Source organism: Tribolium castaneum, chromosome 10 (assembly GCF_031307605.1).
Source record: "Tribolium castaneum strain GA2 chromosome 10, icTriCast1.1, whole genome shotgun sequence".
In the NCBI taxonomy this organism is placed as follows: Eukaryota; Metazoa; Arthropoda; class Insecta; order Coleoptera; family Tenebrionidae; genus Tribolium; species Tribolium castaneum.
The window spans coordinates 8,540,108-8,555,661 of record NC_087403.1 but is presented as its reverse complement, the minus strand read 5'-3'; the positions used below and the strand labels follow the sequence as shown (position 1 = coordinate 8,555,661).

The following is a 15,554-nucleotide window of genomic DNA, read 5'->3' as shown; positions in this document are numbered from 1 at the left end:
ATGACATCTGGTATTCTTTTAGAGATAAGTCCTTGAGTTTAGGTTTTAATCGAAACACTTGGAAATATTTAAACATATTTGAATCAAATGTGTTCCCGGGTCTGGGGATTTTATTTTTTGTGTTGGCGACCCTGTCGACATAACCTTTTCGAGAACAGCTGTCTCCCCATATAACAGAGTACAAGAAATCTATTAAAAAACAGCAAAAATTCTAGGTAATTTTTGTAGGCGTAGTTAGCCAAAGTCAAGATTGAATTTGTTAGTAGTTATTTGATAGTCTTGACTGTGTTTGTTTCAAAATTACGACACGTGTGTTCTAACCTGAAATACTTTTAGCCGCAATGGAGTACATGCAATACGAGAATATTTGGCTCACCAAATCAATTTACGAGGACGCAGAGACAAAGTATTACGAGAACTTGGCAAAGGTAAGTGGCTAGAACAGTGAAACCGTGCAAAAATAAAACCGTTTAGAGTAGTATTCAATTCGCTTCCATTTCTTCAAAATCTAACAAAATTCATATGGAAAATCGGCAAAAGTATTGTTCTTGTCTAGGTGACACTTGTCCTACTAATTGGGTGTTTATTTTCGAGTACGAGACGTACTGGTATTAACATAATGGTGTTCTGTTTGGTGTAGGCGTCCGTAACTCCTTTGGCGGGCGAAGTTGCCAAGGCGCGACAACTTCTTATTCAAAGTAGGGATTCTTTTAAAGATGTGAGTAAAGGCTTGACTTAACCCATTTGCATCCCATACTAACCCATCAATCTTTCAATGACCAATTGTCTTACGGCTCAAAATTACAGGCCCCTGCGTCCGAGACCCAATCCACTGATCACGGCGCGATCAAATTCTTCGAGAAAAAGGCCGTCGAATTTGAGAAAAGTACGCTTTATAACCACTCAAACCCAAATTAATAATTATTCCACAGCTATTAACGCGATGGTGGAGAGCATAAAACAGCTAGAATTGCGTCTTTCCAAAGTCGAGAAAAGCGTCAATTCCGCTCCCAAACCTGCACCAGCCCCGAAACCCGCCGCTGACGACGACGACGACGTCGATCTGTTCGGCTCCGAATCCGAGGAGGAGAACGAAGCCGCCGCCAAGCTGAGGGAGGAGCGTCTGGCTGCTTACAACGCGAAAAAGTCTAAAAGTAAACGCAATAACAATTTCACTATTGACAAATTGGTTCATATTTGAGTCGTGTAGATGCAAAACCAGCTGTATGGTTTTTGCATTTTTAACTTTTTTTTATTTGACTAACAGTGACTGATTTATCAGTTAAATGTTAACAGATGTATTACATCTATTAACAGTGTAGGAAAACATTGATCGTAAGCCGTTTTTATAAGAACGTTTTTCGGTTCTATCATAATATGATTGCAACTTCGAATTTCAAGAATATAGATAGATAGATAGATATCTGGTTTATTATGTTCAAAATTTATTCAAAATTTTACATTCGTCAATATTAAGTACAGTAGGGTGATTTGAAAATGTCATGGCAATAAACCTCGGTTTGGGATCGGTAGGTACTCCGACCTCAAACGACATAATTTTACTTTTCAATTTGAATCCAATTGCTTAAAATAAAAATAAGAAAAGATGGCTCCAGTTAAAAACAAAACTATGTTTTATTTGCAAATTTTAGCAGATATTTGTTTACAGTTTGTCACTTCGGTAATTGTGTTTGTGTTTTATTCTCCATAGGGAGAATAAATTATTTAGCAATGCGAATTAAATATCATCTTTATTGAAATTGGTTTCATCGGCTAAGGGTTTTGACGGTTAAATTTACTAGTTGAAATAGAAGAATTACAGAGTGGACCAAAAAGTAAATTCACCTCTGCCGTTTTGTCAATAATTTTAAAATATACACTAATTTTTATAATTCCAGTTCAGCGATTCTCAAAATTTAGGAATTTAGCTTCAGAATGATTTTTTGGGAATATACCTAATCGATTTGTTTTGCCATTCTTTATCTACCTTCAAATTTTTGCTAAACCATTTCTTAACACGCTGTATAGATACTGTAAAGCAGTGCTGATGACGTTTGTGAAGATTTCAGTGTTGTTAAACGATTTAAAAAAATACGACAAAAAGGAGGTGTGACAAAGACTCTAACAACGATCAAAAGTGACAAAGAATATTTTTTCAAAAATATATTTTTATATTTTACCCTGTATTTTGTGCAGCAATTCGGCTGTGTGCTTTTTTGAGTTTCCATAATTTGGTGTTTAATTACTTGATAATCTAGAGTGTGCAAATCTGCTTCTTCATCAATAAGTCGACTATGGAATCTAAATTCAATACCGCTTCGTTCAAATGACTGCTGTAGTTTCTGAGTACTTACTGTCATCTCTGTAAGATCTGTTAATTAGTTGTTTTTTCATTTTTTTTAGGCAATGTTGTTTCAATTGTATCGTTTGTCTTTATTTGTGTTTTACGTTTTTGTATTTTCTTGTGTATGTTCTGTAGTTTCTAAGTTTGAAGCGCTTTTGCTTTTGTTTGCCAGCATTCAAAATTTTGATTCAACGACACATCGCGTCTAACAGTCATAGATGACCTTTATAATAATTTGTTTTGCTATTCTACTAGATCTTAAGCCTATTTAATTAAGACAAACAATATTTTAGTCTGCGAGGGTAGAGTTTAAAAACCTACATTTCTTTAACATTTTAAATAGCTCTCTCTACTTTTTGAAACATTTTTGGATGGGAGGCAATAAAGTTAAGCGTGGAGAAAACTAATATTTGTTGACTTTTTTTAGTTAGGGGTAGCTTCAAAAAGCAGGGGGTTTCATTTAAAATTTCTAATTAAGGATGGTTAATTTCTAGGGGATGATGTATGTTAAGAATTCTACTCTATCTTTAGCACAAGAGGGTAGAGGGTGGTTTGGGCCGACAAAGGCCCAGAATTGGGAGCAGTAGTATTAGTAAGTTAGTAGTAAGGGAACCCTGTTGACGGAAGACAAAATAATTTGTTATTGTTAGAATGTTAGAAAATATTGTTATTGTTAGAAGGTGGTGTTTTAATGCGAATAAACATACAGTTTTTTAAATGTGGACTGTATGTTTATTGCATTAAAACACCATCTTCCAACAATAACAACTTTATTTTGTCTTCTGTCAACAGGGTTCTCTTACTGCTAACCTACTAATACTATTCGCCCAACTCTGGGCCCTTGTCGCGCCAAATCACCCCCTACCCTCTTACGCTAAAAGTGGGGTAGAATTCTTGTTTAAATTAAACTGGCTTAAAATTAAAGACCACTACGTACTATGACTAAAAATTTTTAAAATAAAGTTACCTCTAACTCAAAAACTATATTAGATATTTTGAGTTAATAAATATCGAAATCTTTTAATATGAACAAGATAGTACACGTATTTCAACAAAACTGACTTCAGGGAAAAAACGACTGATTTCAGAATAGGGGTTGATAGGCAAACATTTTCTGTCGCAATAACCCCCTAAAGTGTGACAACATATTTTTGTAATAACCTTGTACAGTATATTAAAATTCGCATACAAACATGCATATAAATATAAATACGTATGAAATTTAAAAGTGCATTCTCGCTGACGTTTTGGCGCGCCGTTTGCTGATTGGCTAAAAGTAACATAGTTTTGACGCCTCATAAAAAAACTAAATTGGTTGTTGATTTCCAGAGCCGGCTTTAATCGCAAAATCGAACGTGATCCTCGACGTGAAGCCCTGGGATGACGAAACCGACATGAAAGAGCTCGAAAACCAAGTCAGGAAGATTTCATCGGACGGCCTCCTCTGGGGGGCCGCCAAACTGGTCCCTTTGGCTTACGGCATCCACAAATTGCAAATCTCGTGTGTTGTTGAAGACGAGAAAATTTCAATTGACTGGCTACAGGACGAAATCACAGCAATTGAAGACTACGTCCAGAGTGTGGATATTGCGGCCTTCAACAAGATCTAAGCGACCCTTTGTACTTTTTTATTTAAATAAATAAAGTGGCCCCGGTTTCATTTCCAAATAAATATAGTTAATTTTTATCTGTGTTTTATTAACCATTTCGTTTTTTTTTTATTTTTCCACATATTAGTATCGACTTTGCAGTCAATTGTGATTTGGCACAAGCATGGCTCTTCTTAGGAAACTAGTGCCTTACTCTATGAGAACTCATAGCAATAAAAAACTGTCAAATAAAAAAAAAATCATTTCTAATAGCAATTAAAATGTGTTGAATAAAGTTGTGTATAAACATTAATAAATTGTGAACGGTGTCTTTAAATGCCAGATTCATTGCTGACGACTAAACATATTTCGACTATTCTACACATTAACGGATCAAGAAAAAAAAATGTACATAGTTTCCCCATCTAAGAATTCTACTTTGAAGACACAGAATTAAAGCAAAGTCAAGCCGCAGAAAAAACACTTTTATTTTTTGAAATTCGAGAACTTCAAAATACGAGTGTGCTAAAAAGCTTATTTAAGCAGTTAGGCACGCTTTCTATCTACCAAAAAAAGTGTTTATCACTCATTACCACATAATAAAATATAAGTACAACAACTTTTCTATAAAAGCATTTTGCAAAAGTATTCATTATTTTTACTATTTCCCTCCTTTCCTGTAATAATTGATTCGCCTTTTGGGGGCCATTCTGAACACTGTAATGAATTTTTAAAGATAAAGTTTGCGAAATCGGGAAATTTTAAAGAATCTTTAAAAATTCATTAAAGTTCCAAGGGGTACTTTATGATTTTTTTACAGTCGAAGGCCCTATCGAAGAGCTTAATTTCCTGCAAAAATAAAGAAAATTGCAGGATATAAAGTGGGTGAAGAAAATAAAGTTTGCAAAATAGAGGAACTTTATAAAAATTAAAAAAAATTGTTAAGGTCCCAAGGGTGTTTGTCCGAACATGATTTTTTTACAGTCTCCTGCAAAATAATCTCCTGTAAAAATAAGGAAAATTACATAATATAAAGTAGATGAAAAAAAAAGTTTGCGACATCGGAAAATCTTTAAGAATCTTTAAAAATCCATTTTTACAGTCGAAGGCCCTATCGAAGGACTCTTCTTTTACAAAGATAAAGAAAATTGCAGAATATAAAGGGGGTGAAAAAAAATCAGTTTGCATTGCTTGAATATGAGAATAAAAAATGCAGAAATTAAATACAGTTAAGTTTTAATTTGTAATAGAAACACATTATAATGGTCAGGAGATTTTCTACAAATGTGATATGCAAGTCAGCGTAACAGCTTATTGATGTTTTTATAATGATTTACGATTATTTTGATAAATTTTCTGGTGTGAATTGGCTGCAGAAAACGAGAATGGTGGGGAAATAAATTGTCTGGTCGACTGTAATATTGATGGTGCCAGCACCATTTTTGAACCATGCTCTTCACCGACATTCAATTTTTTTGGAGTGATTGTCAAAACGCTGTCAACTGTCAAAACCCGCTCGGTCTGTGTGGTGTTGTTTGAATCTAAACTGGTATTTTTGTGATAATTTGTATATTCCAAGTGAGAAAAGATGTATCCCGTTGGTGGTGAGACGTCTCTAAGTTAGTTCAATCATAATCAGCAATAATAGCAACGAAAAATGCTTAGATAAGTCCTCCGTTGTGTACAGCACCCCTACATGGCTTGTTATTTAAACGAAAATGTTTACACGCACACGTTTACCCCACGAGAGTATCAAGTGGAGCTGCTGGACAGCGCTAAGAAGCGTAATACAATCGTATGTTCGAGTGCGAGTTCGGCGAAAGCGTTTATAACAATAAAACTGCTGCAAGAGTTCTCCCACAAGATGCGGGTGCCCCACGGAAAGCAGGCTTTATTCGTGCTGGACGGCCCGAACGTCCCGATAATGACGTCGCACGTGAAGCTGCTGACCGATCTGACCGTTACGAGCATAGATAAAGAGGAAAACCCCCCGTCGTTGAAGGCAAGCAATGTGATTGTGACCACAGCCGAAGTCTGTGTGCTTCTATGTAAGAAGAACTTCGTTCATTTGGACAGTTACGCTCTAATCGTGATAGACTGCTTATACGGGGGGCAACAGTCGTTAGTTAGGGAAATTATGGCCCGGTATCAGGCGATTCAAGCGCCCAGACCTCGAATTTTGGGCCTGACTGCCGGTCTTTTGGGCTCCGAGATGCAACCCGATCGTCTAGAAGCCGAATTACAACGCTTAGAAAAATTACTTAGTTCCTCGGTAGACACTTCTAGTGAAATTCTCACGCTGATACGCTTATCTTGTCGGCCGCGCGAACGCATAGTCGAGTGCTTTAAACCCATTCCAAGCCCTTTGCAGGACAAAATCAAGGCCACTATAACCTCCTGTCAGGATTTCCTCAAGGACCACCGCTACGATCCGAGCGAAATCTACGACGATGACTTGCTCGAGGAATTCAAGCAAGTCCCAGACCCCAAGGAACAGCCTTTGAGCTTCTTCGACGACTTCCTCGAAATTCTGGACGATTTGGGGCCCTGGTCGGCCGACAGAGCCGCCTATGGCATGCTTATCAAGATCGAGAAGCTCAAAGTCAAAGTTCCTTACGAAAGACATTATTTATTGTTATGCGTTGCTTCATCAGTATTAGTTTCGATAAGGGCTCTCTGCGAACTCGAATTCCAAGACTACACAGATAAGGAAAAGGTGTTTCGTTTCTCAACGCCGAAAGTACTCAGATTTCTCCAAGTTCTAAAGCAGTTTAAACCGACCGGTGATAAGCCGGAAACTTGCGACAAACTACCAGACCTCAAAGACCCCAAGAAGGGAAAAGGGAAAAACTACAAAGGGCCCCGAAGGCCGTACATCTCGCGCGCGCAAAGCGACGAGATGCTCTGCGCACTCGTTTTCGTCAAAAATCGCTACAAGGCGGAGGCCCTCTTCGCCCTACTGTGTGTAAGTAAAGCAGACGTGTTCCTGTAAGGCTAAGGGGTTGCCCTAAAGTGCCATCGTGTTTTAATGCTGCCTGTCGCAAGGTTTTGCCACAGAACTAACACTAAAATCATAAATTGAAGAAGTACGTTTATTTTGTAACTTATGATCTGTTTAAAAACTACTTTAAAGCCCTTGATGTTTAACACAAAATTAAAACAGGAAAAATATCTGACAACTAATTGTTTGGACTAAAAAAAGGAAAAACTTTCTAGTAGTTCGTGATTTATTTTTTTTGGGGGTTTAATGAGGTCACGACTTCCCACTGGCATACTTTTAATGATCTGTCACAGAATTTTAGCGTTTTTTGTTGCAAATGTGTTCTATTTTATTTTTTAAATCTTTCACCACTGTGGAAGATTTTTAAGATAATTTTTCATTTTGTGCCAAAAAGACACAAGACATATTTAAATCAGGCCTGTTTGCTGACCAAGACATAACATTAATGTGAGAATTACCGAATCATTAGGTATTTCAAATGTTTTGCTGTGTGACAAGAAGCATAATTTTTTTGTATAATTTTTCAGTCGGTGGTAATAAATGTTTTTGCAAAATATATTTGATGGTGTTCATGAACTCAAACCCACACCGTTTACAAACATGTATCATACCATTAGCAAATTTAAGCGTACTTTTGAGACAGTCTTTGTGAAAGATCTCTTGGTTATTTATTACTCGTTTTTGAGAATTGAGAATTTCAGCAGTGAGTAATGTTTTTTTTTCTTGTTAATGATAGTCAATTTTGGTGTTAAATTTCTTAGCGTTTATATATTTAGTTGCCAAGCTCAAGTGGATATATTTACAAAAAACACTAGAGTATTTAGAGAACTGCATAAGTTTGAAGTGATTTTATTTTTCCTTTAAACGTGAAGCATTTACTTCTCTCACTTTTGCTAAGAAATTCTTTTCTTTTGAAAAGAAGAAGCAACGCAAGTCTAGTTTATCTTTAATAGTCTAATGCTATTTTTGTTTATATTTATCTGCTTGACTTCATGGTTTGAACTCGAGCTTCTATTCTTTGGGCAAAATCTTGCGATACTAAGCTGGTCCCCTCAGCCTTAGAAATTGATGGTTTGCCCGCTGATTGTTTGCATTGTGTCAGGTGATGTCAAAGAGCGACGAGGAGTATTGGTGGGTGTCGGTTTCGTTCTCCGTGAATAAGATCGCAGATCCGGTGCGCGAGCCTCGGGAGGCGGAATCCGAGCATAAAAGGCAGGAGGAAGTTTTGCGGAAGTACAGAAGTCACGAATGCAATATAATGATAGCAACGTCGGCGTTAGAACAAGGCTGTGATCTTCCTAAATGTAATTTAGTGATACGTTTCGATTTACCTCAGTCGTTCCATAGCTACATTCATAGTAAAGCGCGAGCGCGCGCAAACGAAGCTCATTTTCTTTTGCTAGCGAACGAGAACGAAGTTAGCGATTTTGTTGAGAATTTAGCCGAGTACAACGAAGTTGAGAATACGCTATTGAAGAGGTGTTACAGTTTGGAACCTGATAAGAATGAGGAGCTGGTTGCTGATGCTTCGTCTCTGCAATGTAGACCGTATCAGCCGTCGGCCGAACCGGGGGCTAACTCAGTTAGTCTCTCGAATGCTATAGCTTTAGTCAACCGGTATTGTGCAAAATTGCCCAGCGATACGTTCACCCGCTTGACGCCAATTTGGCATGAGGAGAAGGTCGAGAATGGTTATATTTGTTCCATTCGGTTACCTATCAATTCTCCGGTGAAGAAAACGGTGACAAGCCCTCCAATGATTAATACTTTACTGGCACGCAGAGCTGCAGCTTTTATGATTTGCCAACTCCTACACAAAGCGGGGGAATTAGACGATAATCTGCAACCAATAGGCAAAGAGAATTTCAAAGTGAACGAAGAAGACTGGAATAGCTCGGCGCTTGAAGAATCAGATGAAGAAAATCTAGACCCGAGACCGGGAACTACGAAACGGCGGCAGTATTACTATAAAAAAGTTGCCGATGCTCTACTTGACTGTCACCCAATTATTGGCCAACCGACTTACTTTTACAAAATCGTAATGAAACTGACCTGCCCTTTGCCCGAAGAACAAAACACCAGGGGGCGGAAAATATACCCTCCGGAGGACTCTCCTCAAGGGTTTGGAATACTGACCTCCAAAGAAATACCAAAGGTGCGACTCGTCTCTTGATTAAGTTTGGTCTAATTTCTAAATTTCAGATAAGTGCCTTTCCAATTTTCACAAGATCGGGTGAAGTAAGTGTTGATTTACAATTGTGTTCACAGTTAATTGTAACGGAGAATCAAATTTGCAAAATTAGGGAATTTTTAAATTACACGTTTACTAGTGTTTTACGTTTACAAAAGTACCTAACCCTTTTCAATCCTGACGCTTCGGCCAATTCGTACTTAATCGTGCCAACGATAGATGGTGCCACCACCACCGTCGACTGGGACTTCATCGACTTAATCTACGCCAACTTGACGGTACTCCCCGAGATAATTCCGGAAGAAGTCCGAAAAAGCTACGAGTTCGATCCCGAAAAGTACCGAGACGCGGTTGTCATGCCCTGGTACCGCAACCAAGATCAACCCCAGTATTTCTACGTCGCGGAAATTTGCTCCAACTTAAACCCGGCCTCGGACTTTCCAGGCTCCGACTACGCCACTTTCGAGGAGTACTACTTGAGGAAATACAGCATACAGATACAGAATAAAAGCCAACACTTGCTGGACGTTGACCATACGTCGGCCAGGTTGAATTTCCTAACCCCGAGGTATGTCAACAGGAAGGGAGTGGCTTTACCGACCAGTAGCGAGGCCACGAAACGAGCAAAACGCGAGAAACTGGAACAGAAGCAAATTCTCGTCCCCGAATTGTGCGCCATCCACCCGTTTTCTGCCTCTTTGTGGCGAAAAGCCGTATGTTTACCCTGCATCTTGTACAGGATCAACGCACTGCTATTGGCTGATCAAATCAGGCGAACAGTTGCGTTGGAGCTGAATTTGGGCAAGATCGAGCTGGATTCAGGTAACTGATTACTGTTTTGTTCCAGGTGCGTGATCTATTATTTTAGAGTTCAAATGGCCACCGTTAAACTTCGGATGGTCCTTGGCCGACGTCTTGAAGAAGTCCAAAGACGAGGAGAAGAAGAAACAGGAGAAAATCGAACCAGTCATTGAAGAAATCCCATGTACTGAGATAGCAAAGATCGAGGATTTTGACCAAGATGACGACGAGGAAGAAATGATTGAGATTGGGACTTGGTCGAATGACATGGCTCAATTAAACAGCGACCAAGAGTTTCCCGTTGTGAGGTACGCCTCACCGACCAGTTGGATGGACCTCCAAAACACTTACGACGATTCGTCCTTTTCGGACTCGGACTACTCCGGCGATGAGTCCGAGTCCGAATGGGGCGGACTGCGTATCGAATTCACGGGTGATAACGTAGCCGAAGCCGTCGATGACGAGAACAAGAAAGACGACGATTTCGAACTCGTCGACTACTCCAATGTATGGAAAGTCGAAGACGAGAGCGAAATCACGCAAACACTGCGGAAGCAGTTCCATGACGCGTGTGCCCGTAACAAAGATCACATTCTCTCTTCAGGCATTCTAGTTTCAAAGTCGGAACAGTTCCAGAAATGTTCCGACTGTGACAACACCACGACGAAAGATTCGCAAGTTGCGAATAGTTACGACTTTGACTTCGGTAAATTATTTATCGAGCTCGATCAACACAAGGCGTTACAAATCGACTTGGCGCCGCAAGATGCCAGGAATGAGTACGACATATCCGAAACCATGACTTTTAAGTTCGACGAACAACCGAATTTGGTCGAACATCCCGGACCAAGTCCGAACGTACTACTGCAAGCACTGACGATGTCGAATGCCAACGATGGGATTAACTTAGAGCGACTGGAAACGATCGGTGACTCGTTCCTCAAATACGCAATCACGAACTACTTGTACTCGAAGTACGAGAATGTGCACGAGGGCAAATTGAGTCACCTTAGGTCGAAGCAAGTGAGTAACCTTAATTTGTACCGACTGGGGCGGCGAAAAGGCTTGGGGGAATACATGATCGCGACTAAGTTCGACCCTCATGACAATTGGCTGCCGCCGTGCTTCTACGTCCCGAAGGAGCTCGAAGAGGCGTTGATTGATGCCCAGTTCCCTGCCAACTGCTGGACGGTGGCGGACATGGCCGCTACGAGAGACATGACTTTGGATGATATATGTTCGATGGTTCGCCAAAGAGGCGAAAGTCTTTCGCTTAGTAACATAATCCCGTACAATTTGGTGACGCAGCACAGTATCCCCGATAAGAGCATCGCCGATTGTGTCGAGGCTCTAATCGGGGCGTATCTGATCGAATGTGGGCCTCGCGGAGCTTTGCTTTTTATGGCGTGGTTAGGAATACGAGTTTTGCCACAGTTGGAAGACGGCACTTATGGCGAGATTGAATTACCGAAGTCGCCCCTGTCGAATCACTTGACATATCCGCGCGAGGAGTTGGACATGCTTTTGGACGGCTATGACCAGTTTGAACGACACATAGGGTATAAGTTCCGCGACCGGTCGTACCTACTCCAAGCTTTAACCCATGCTTCGTTCTCACCAAATACTCTGACTGACTGTTATCAAAGACTTGAGTTTCTCGGTGATGCCGTTCTTGACTACTTAATCACCCGGCATTTGTACGAAGACACTAGGATGCATTCACCGGGAGCTTTGACTGATTTAAGGTCCGCCTTAGTAAACAATACGATATTCGCGTCGTTGGCAGTTCGCAACGGCTTCCACCGCTACTTCCGCAACCTATCGCCAAGCCTGAACGAAGTGGTCGAAAAGTTCGTCCGACTGCAAGAAGACAGCGGCCACACCCTCGTCGACGAACTGTACCTAGTTGTGGAGACCGAAGAGGTCGAAGACGTCGAAGTCCCGAAAGCCTTGGGCGACGTGTTCGAGTCCGTCGCCGGCGCGATATTCCTCGACTCGGGAATGTCGCTGGACGCCGTTTGGAAGGTTTACTACAACATGATGAAGAGCGAGATCGAGCAGTTTAGCAACAAAGTCCCCAAGTCGCCGATCCGCGAACTGCTCGAGCTCGAACCGGAGACGGCGAAGTTCGGAAAACCGGAGAAACTGGCTGACGGACGACGCGTCCGCGTCACGGTGGAAGTCTTCGGGAAGGGGGTGTTCAAAGGCATCGGGAGGAACTACCGAATCGCCAAATGCACAGCTGCGAAATGTGCGCTCAAAAATTTGAAAAAACGAGGCTTGATCAAAAAAATTGACGAAAGTTAAGTGCCATCGGCAAATACAACAAACAATTCTAGTCATTATTTCGCGGTGAATTTTAGTGTGCAAAATAGGCCTTAAAAATTTCCAGTAATCTGTGATGTAGTCGCACAAAATCGCAATGGCAGCTGAGTTTTATCGTTTTAATTGGTTCGACTCGCAGATTTATCTTTACGATGTGCATATAAAGATCGTTTATCACTTAACCAAGAAATGTTTGTTCAAAAATGTGATATAACTGCTCGTTGTGATAGAAACGAAGATAAATAGGTTATCCACTATAGTGTAGAGTTTCTATTATTTTTTCTCCGTTTGTAAATATTGCGTTTTGGATGTAATACAGACTCTTCCTAATGACGTTTTTTCTTGTTACCTACATCAATCCCACAAACAATGCTTGCTTACGTGATTTCCTGCGATTTAGATAAAATAAGTGCTTAGGGAAAAATTCCTATCTGATAGCAGTTGTGTCGTTAAAAACGTCACTAAATCGACGCATTTTTTCAAGTCATTTTTATCATATCCGTTTTTCCTTTATTAGGCAATTACACATTTTTCTTTGTCGCAGATAATATTGTGGCAATTATCAGACTTTACCCTCTTCATAAAATCTCCCTTATCAGTGTCAACATTACGAATTTTTAAAAATAAAAATAAACCACAATTCGTTATTCTTTGAGCGACCTCCAAGTTGAGTGTGCACTCAACTTACCTAACATTAGATAAGATCTGCGATTTGTAAAATACATATGAATACAAAATTAGACAATTCTGCGATCTTTTATCGAGCGAATTTTCCAAAATTTAACTGAAGTGTTTACGAAAAAATGCAGTTATCAATTATAATCACTGCGCTTGATCGCTAAAAATATCGAAATTAAAATCTAGCGAATAAATTACGTGTGGTATTTTAAAACCAGGTCTGAGATGTCCAAAAAATGGCGCAATGGTTCAATAAATTTTGATCATTACTTGATTATGCAACACGTTTCAAAACCGGTGTCGTAATGAAAGTTACGAAATGTGTTACAATTAGGTAAAAGTGCCTTTTTGGCTCGCCATGTATCGGAAGGCGTCTTGGACAATCCAAGGTCACCCATGTTTGAAAGGTAAAACAAGTTTAATACTTGCTATTTTAATGTCAGTAGGAGACCTTACGTTTACAATTTCTAATTTAAACTTTCACTTTATTTGTCTGGTGCGTTAACGACGTAAAACGAAAACTCAAAAATTGGTAAACGACGCTCAACGTACTTTTTTCTTGATTTCTTATCTCGCCAAGTAGAAATTCCACATTTTTTGCCTTGTTCGAAACAGTATGCATTTGGAGCTGCTATCTAAGCTATCGTTTATCAGATCAGAAACCGCTATAGGTGATAGTTTCCTAATAAAACAATCGAGCACCGTTCGAAAAGCGAGAGTAATCAGTGCGGTAGTGAACAGTCGACGGTCGAAGAACGTTCAAGGCGACAAATGTTTCCTACCTTTTGAAATAAATAAATAAGTGTCAGTCAAATCCGCAACTCGGCCGAAATCATGTCAGAAATCGACGAAATCAGGGCGAAACTCCGTGACCAGAAGCACGAACACTTGCTCCGGTATTGGCCCGAACTCAACAATGAAGAAAAAAAGCACCTGCTCGAGCAGCTCAAATCCATCGACATCGAAAAAATCAACGATTTGTTTCGACGAGCCGAGAGCTCGTACAAAGAGACCCAACGGACGTACTTGGACGACCAAATGAAACCCCTGGACCCGTCCCACTTCGAGTCCGAAGAAACCTCCACGGAGGAGACCCTCAACAAGTACCGAACTTTCGGACTTGAGGAAATCGCGGCCGGACGGGTGGCCGTTCTCCTGCTGGCCGGGGGTCAAGGGACGCGCCTAGGGGTCTCCTACCCCAAGGGTATGTACAACGTGGGCCTCCCCTCCGGAAAAACCCTCTTCCAGCTCCAGGCGGAGCGCATCCGCCGGCTGCAAACCCTGGCGAAGGGGAAGACGGGAAAGTCGGGGAAAATCCCGTGGTACATCATGACCAGCGGACCGACTGACGAAGCCACGGAGAAGTTTCTCCAACAGAATAACTACTTTGGGCTCGACAAAACCGACGTTGTGTTATTCAAGCAGGGACTTCTCCCTTGTTTCGATTTCGAAGGCCGCGCTTTTCTGGACGGGAAGGCGAACATCGCCCGCGCTCCGGACGGGAACGGGGGGATCTACCGGGCTTTAGCCCAGAACAAAATCCTGGATGACATGCAGCAGCGCGGGGTGAAATACGTGCATGTGCACAGTGTCGACAATATTTTGGTCAAAGTGGCGGACCCCGTTTTCGTCGGTTACTGCAAGTCGAAGGAGGCGGATTGTGCGGCGAAAGTGGTGCAAAAAACCAACCCGGACGAAGCCGTCGGGGTGGTTTGTTTCGTCGACGGCCAGGTCCGGGTGGTTGAATACAGCGAAATAACGCCAAGTACCGCGAGTTTGACCGATAAGAACGACCGTTTGGTCTTCAATGCCGGCAATATTTGTAACCATTTATTCACGGTTGACTTCCTCAAAGAAGTGGCGGACAAGTACGAAGATAAGCTTAAACTCCACGTCGCCAAAAAGAAAATCCCGTATTTGGACGACGAGGGAAACCTTGTCAAGCCGGCCCAAGTGTCGGGGGTCAAAATCGAGAAATTCGTGTTCGACGTTTTCCCCTTTTCGAAAAAGTTCGTCGCTTGGGAAGTACCGCGAAATAGCGAGTTCAGTGCGATGAAAAACGCCGATAAAGATAAAAAAGACTGTCCCTCAACCGCAAAGAGTGACTTACTCGCTCTGCACAAAAGATACATCGAGAAAGCTGGCGGGGTCGTGCGATGCGACGAAGTGGAAATTTCTCCGCTGTTGTCGTACGAAGGTGAAAATCTGGAGCAAGTGCGCGGAAAAGTGTTCGAGAAACCCATCATTTTGGCACCCGACGAAGAACTCACCTGTTCGTAAATCAGATAACCAGATATTTTATCTAAAGTATTGTGCTCAAAACATATTTATTTATTGTATTTTATTGGGTGAAAGGTACTACAAACTGTAAAAACATATTTTTTTAAATAAATCATTCTTCTATCCGACGAGTTTTCTATAAATAAGCAAACTTTACTTTAAAGTTCAAGGCCGATTAAAGGTGTGCGGCGCGAAATGTGACAAAATAAACCCCACCCTAAACTCGCAGCGAATTGATAAAATTCCATTCAAATGCAACAAACATTTTAATTATCAATTCGGAAAGAATTTTGAAAGGCAAGTTACTAATACGCACTAATTAGTTTTACGTAATTTTTACATATT

At 40.8% G+C, this 15,554-nt stretch overlaps 3 protein-coding genes and 1 non-coding gene across 7 annotated transcripts; all 4 read left to right on the top strand.

The window, feature by feature from the left end:
* Positions 1-58: 58 nt before the first annotated feature.
* Positions 59-4,031, top strand: LOC657366 (elongation factor 1-delta). 4 transcript variants are annotated; one of them, XM_963830.4, is made up of 6 exons: positions 59-215; positions 337-428; positions 641-718; positions 808-886; positions 933-1,154; positions 3,674-4,031. In XM_963830.4, exons 2-6 carry the CDS (start codon positions 342-344, stop codon positions 3,952-3,954), a joined length of 747 nt encoding a protein of 248 aa, XP_968923.1. In that variant the 5' UTR covers positions 59-215; positions 337-341; the 3' UTR covers positions 3,955-4,031. The 4 variants fall into 4 exon arrangements, with proteins under 4 accessions (XP_968923.1, XP_008199043.1, XP_064215565.1 ...); XM_064359495.1 differs by having other exon boundaries at positions 133-215; positions 331-428; XM_008200821.3 differs by lacking the exon at positions 641-718.
* A 1,382-nt stretch (positions 4,032-5,413) lies between these two features.
* Dcr-1 (Dicer-1) lies at positions 5,414-12,581 on the top strand. The gene is made up of 5 exons (XM_064359494.1): positions 5,414-5,537; positions 5,599-6,898; positions 8,037-9,089; positions 9,137-9,947; positions 9,994-12,581. The coding sequence occupies exons 2-5, from the start codon at positions 5,630-5,632 to the stop codon at positions 12,231-12,233; spliced, it is 5,373 nt and encodes a 1,790-aa protein (XP_064215564.1). The 5' UTR covers positions 5,414-5,537; positions 5,599-5,629; the 3' UTR covers positions 12,234-12,581.
* Mir11615 (microRNA mir-11615) lies at positions 10,270-10,352 on the top strand. Its single transcript, NR_161796.1, has one exon. It is a non-coding gene; the product is annotated as a microRNA mir-11615 (primary transcript).
* A 1,182-nt stretch (positions 12,582-13,763) lies between the features above and the next one.
* Positions 13,764-15,209, top strand: LOC657520 (UDP-N-acetylglucosamine pyrophosphorylase 1). Its single transcript, NM_001171062.1, is given in 1 exon segment — positions 13,764-15,209. A coding segment is annotated over 1 exon segment (1,446 nt).
* Positions 15,210-15,554: the final 345 nt, after the last annotated feature.

Excerpts from the sequence above, each read along its gene's own strand:
- LOC657366 (XM_963830.4), top strand. The coding sequence starts at position 342 with ATGGAGTACATGCAATACGAGAATATTTGGCTCACCAAATCAATTTAC. Across the intron at positions 429-640 it reads ATTACGAGAACTTGGCAAAG|GCGTCCGTAACTCCTTTGGC; the intron begins GTAAGTGGCTAG and ends TGTTTGGTGTAG. Across the intron at positions 1,155-3,673 it reads CAACGCGAAAAAGTCTAAAA|AGCCGGCTTTAATCGCAAAA; the intron begins GTAAACGCAATA and ends GTTGATTTCCAG.
- Dcr-1 (XM_064359494.1), top strand. The coding sequence starts at position 5,630 with ATGGCTTGTTATTTAAACGAAAATGTTTACACGCACACGTTTACCCCA. Across the intron at positions 6,899-8,036 it reads CCCTCTTCGCCCTACTGTGT|GTGATGTCAAAGAGCGACGA; the intron begins GTAAGTAAAGCA and ends GCATTGTGTCAG. Across the intron at positions 9,948-9,993 it reads CAAGATCGAGCTGGATTCAG|AGTTCAAATGGCCACCGTTA; the intron begins GTAACTGATTAC and ends CTATTATTTTAG.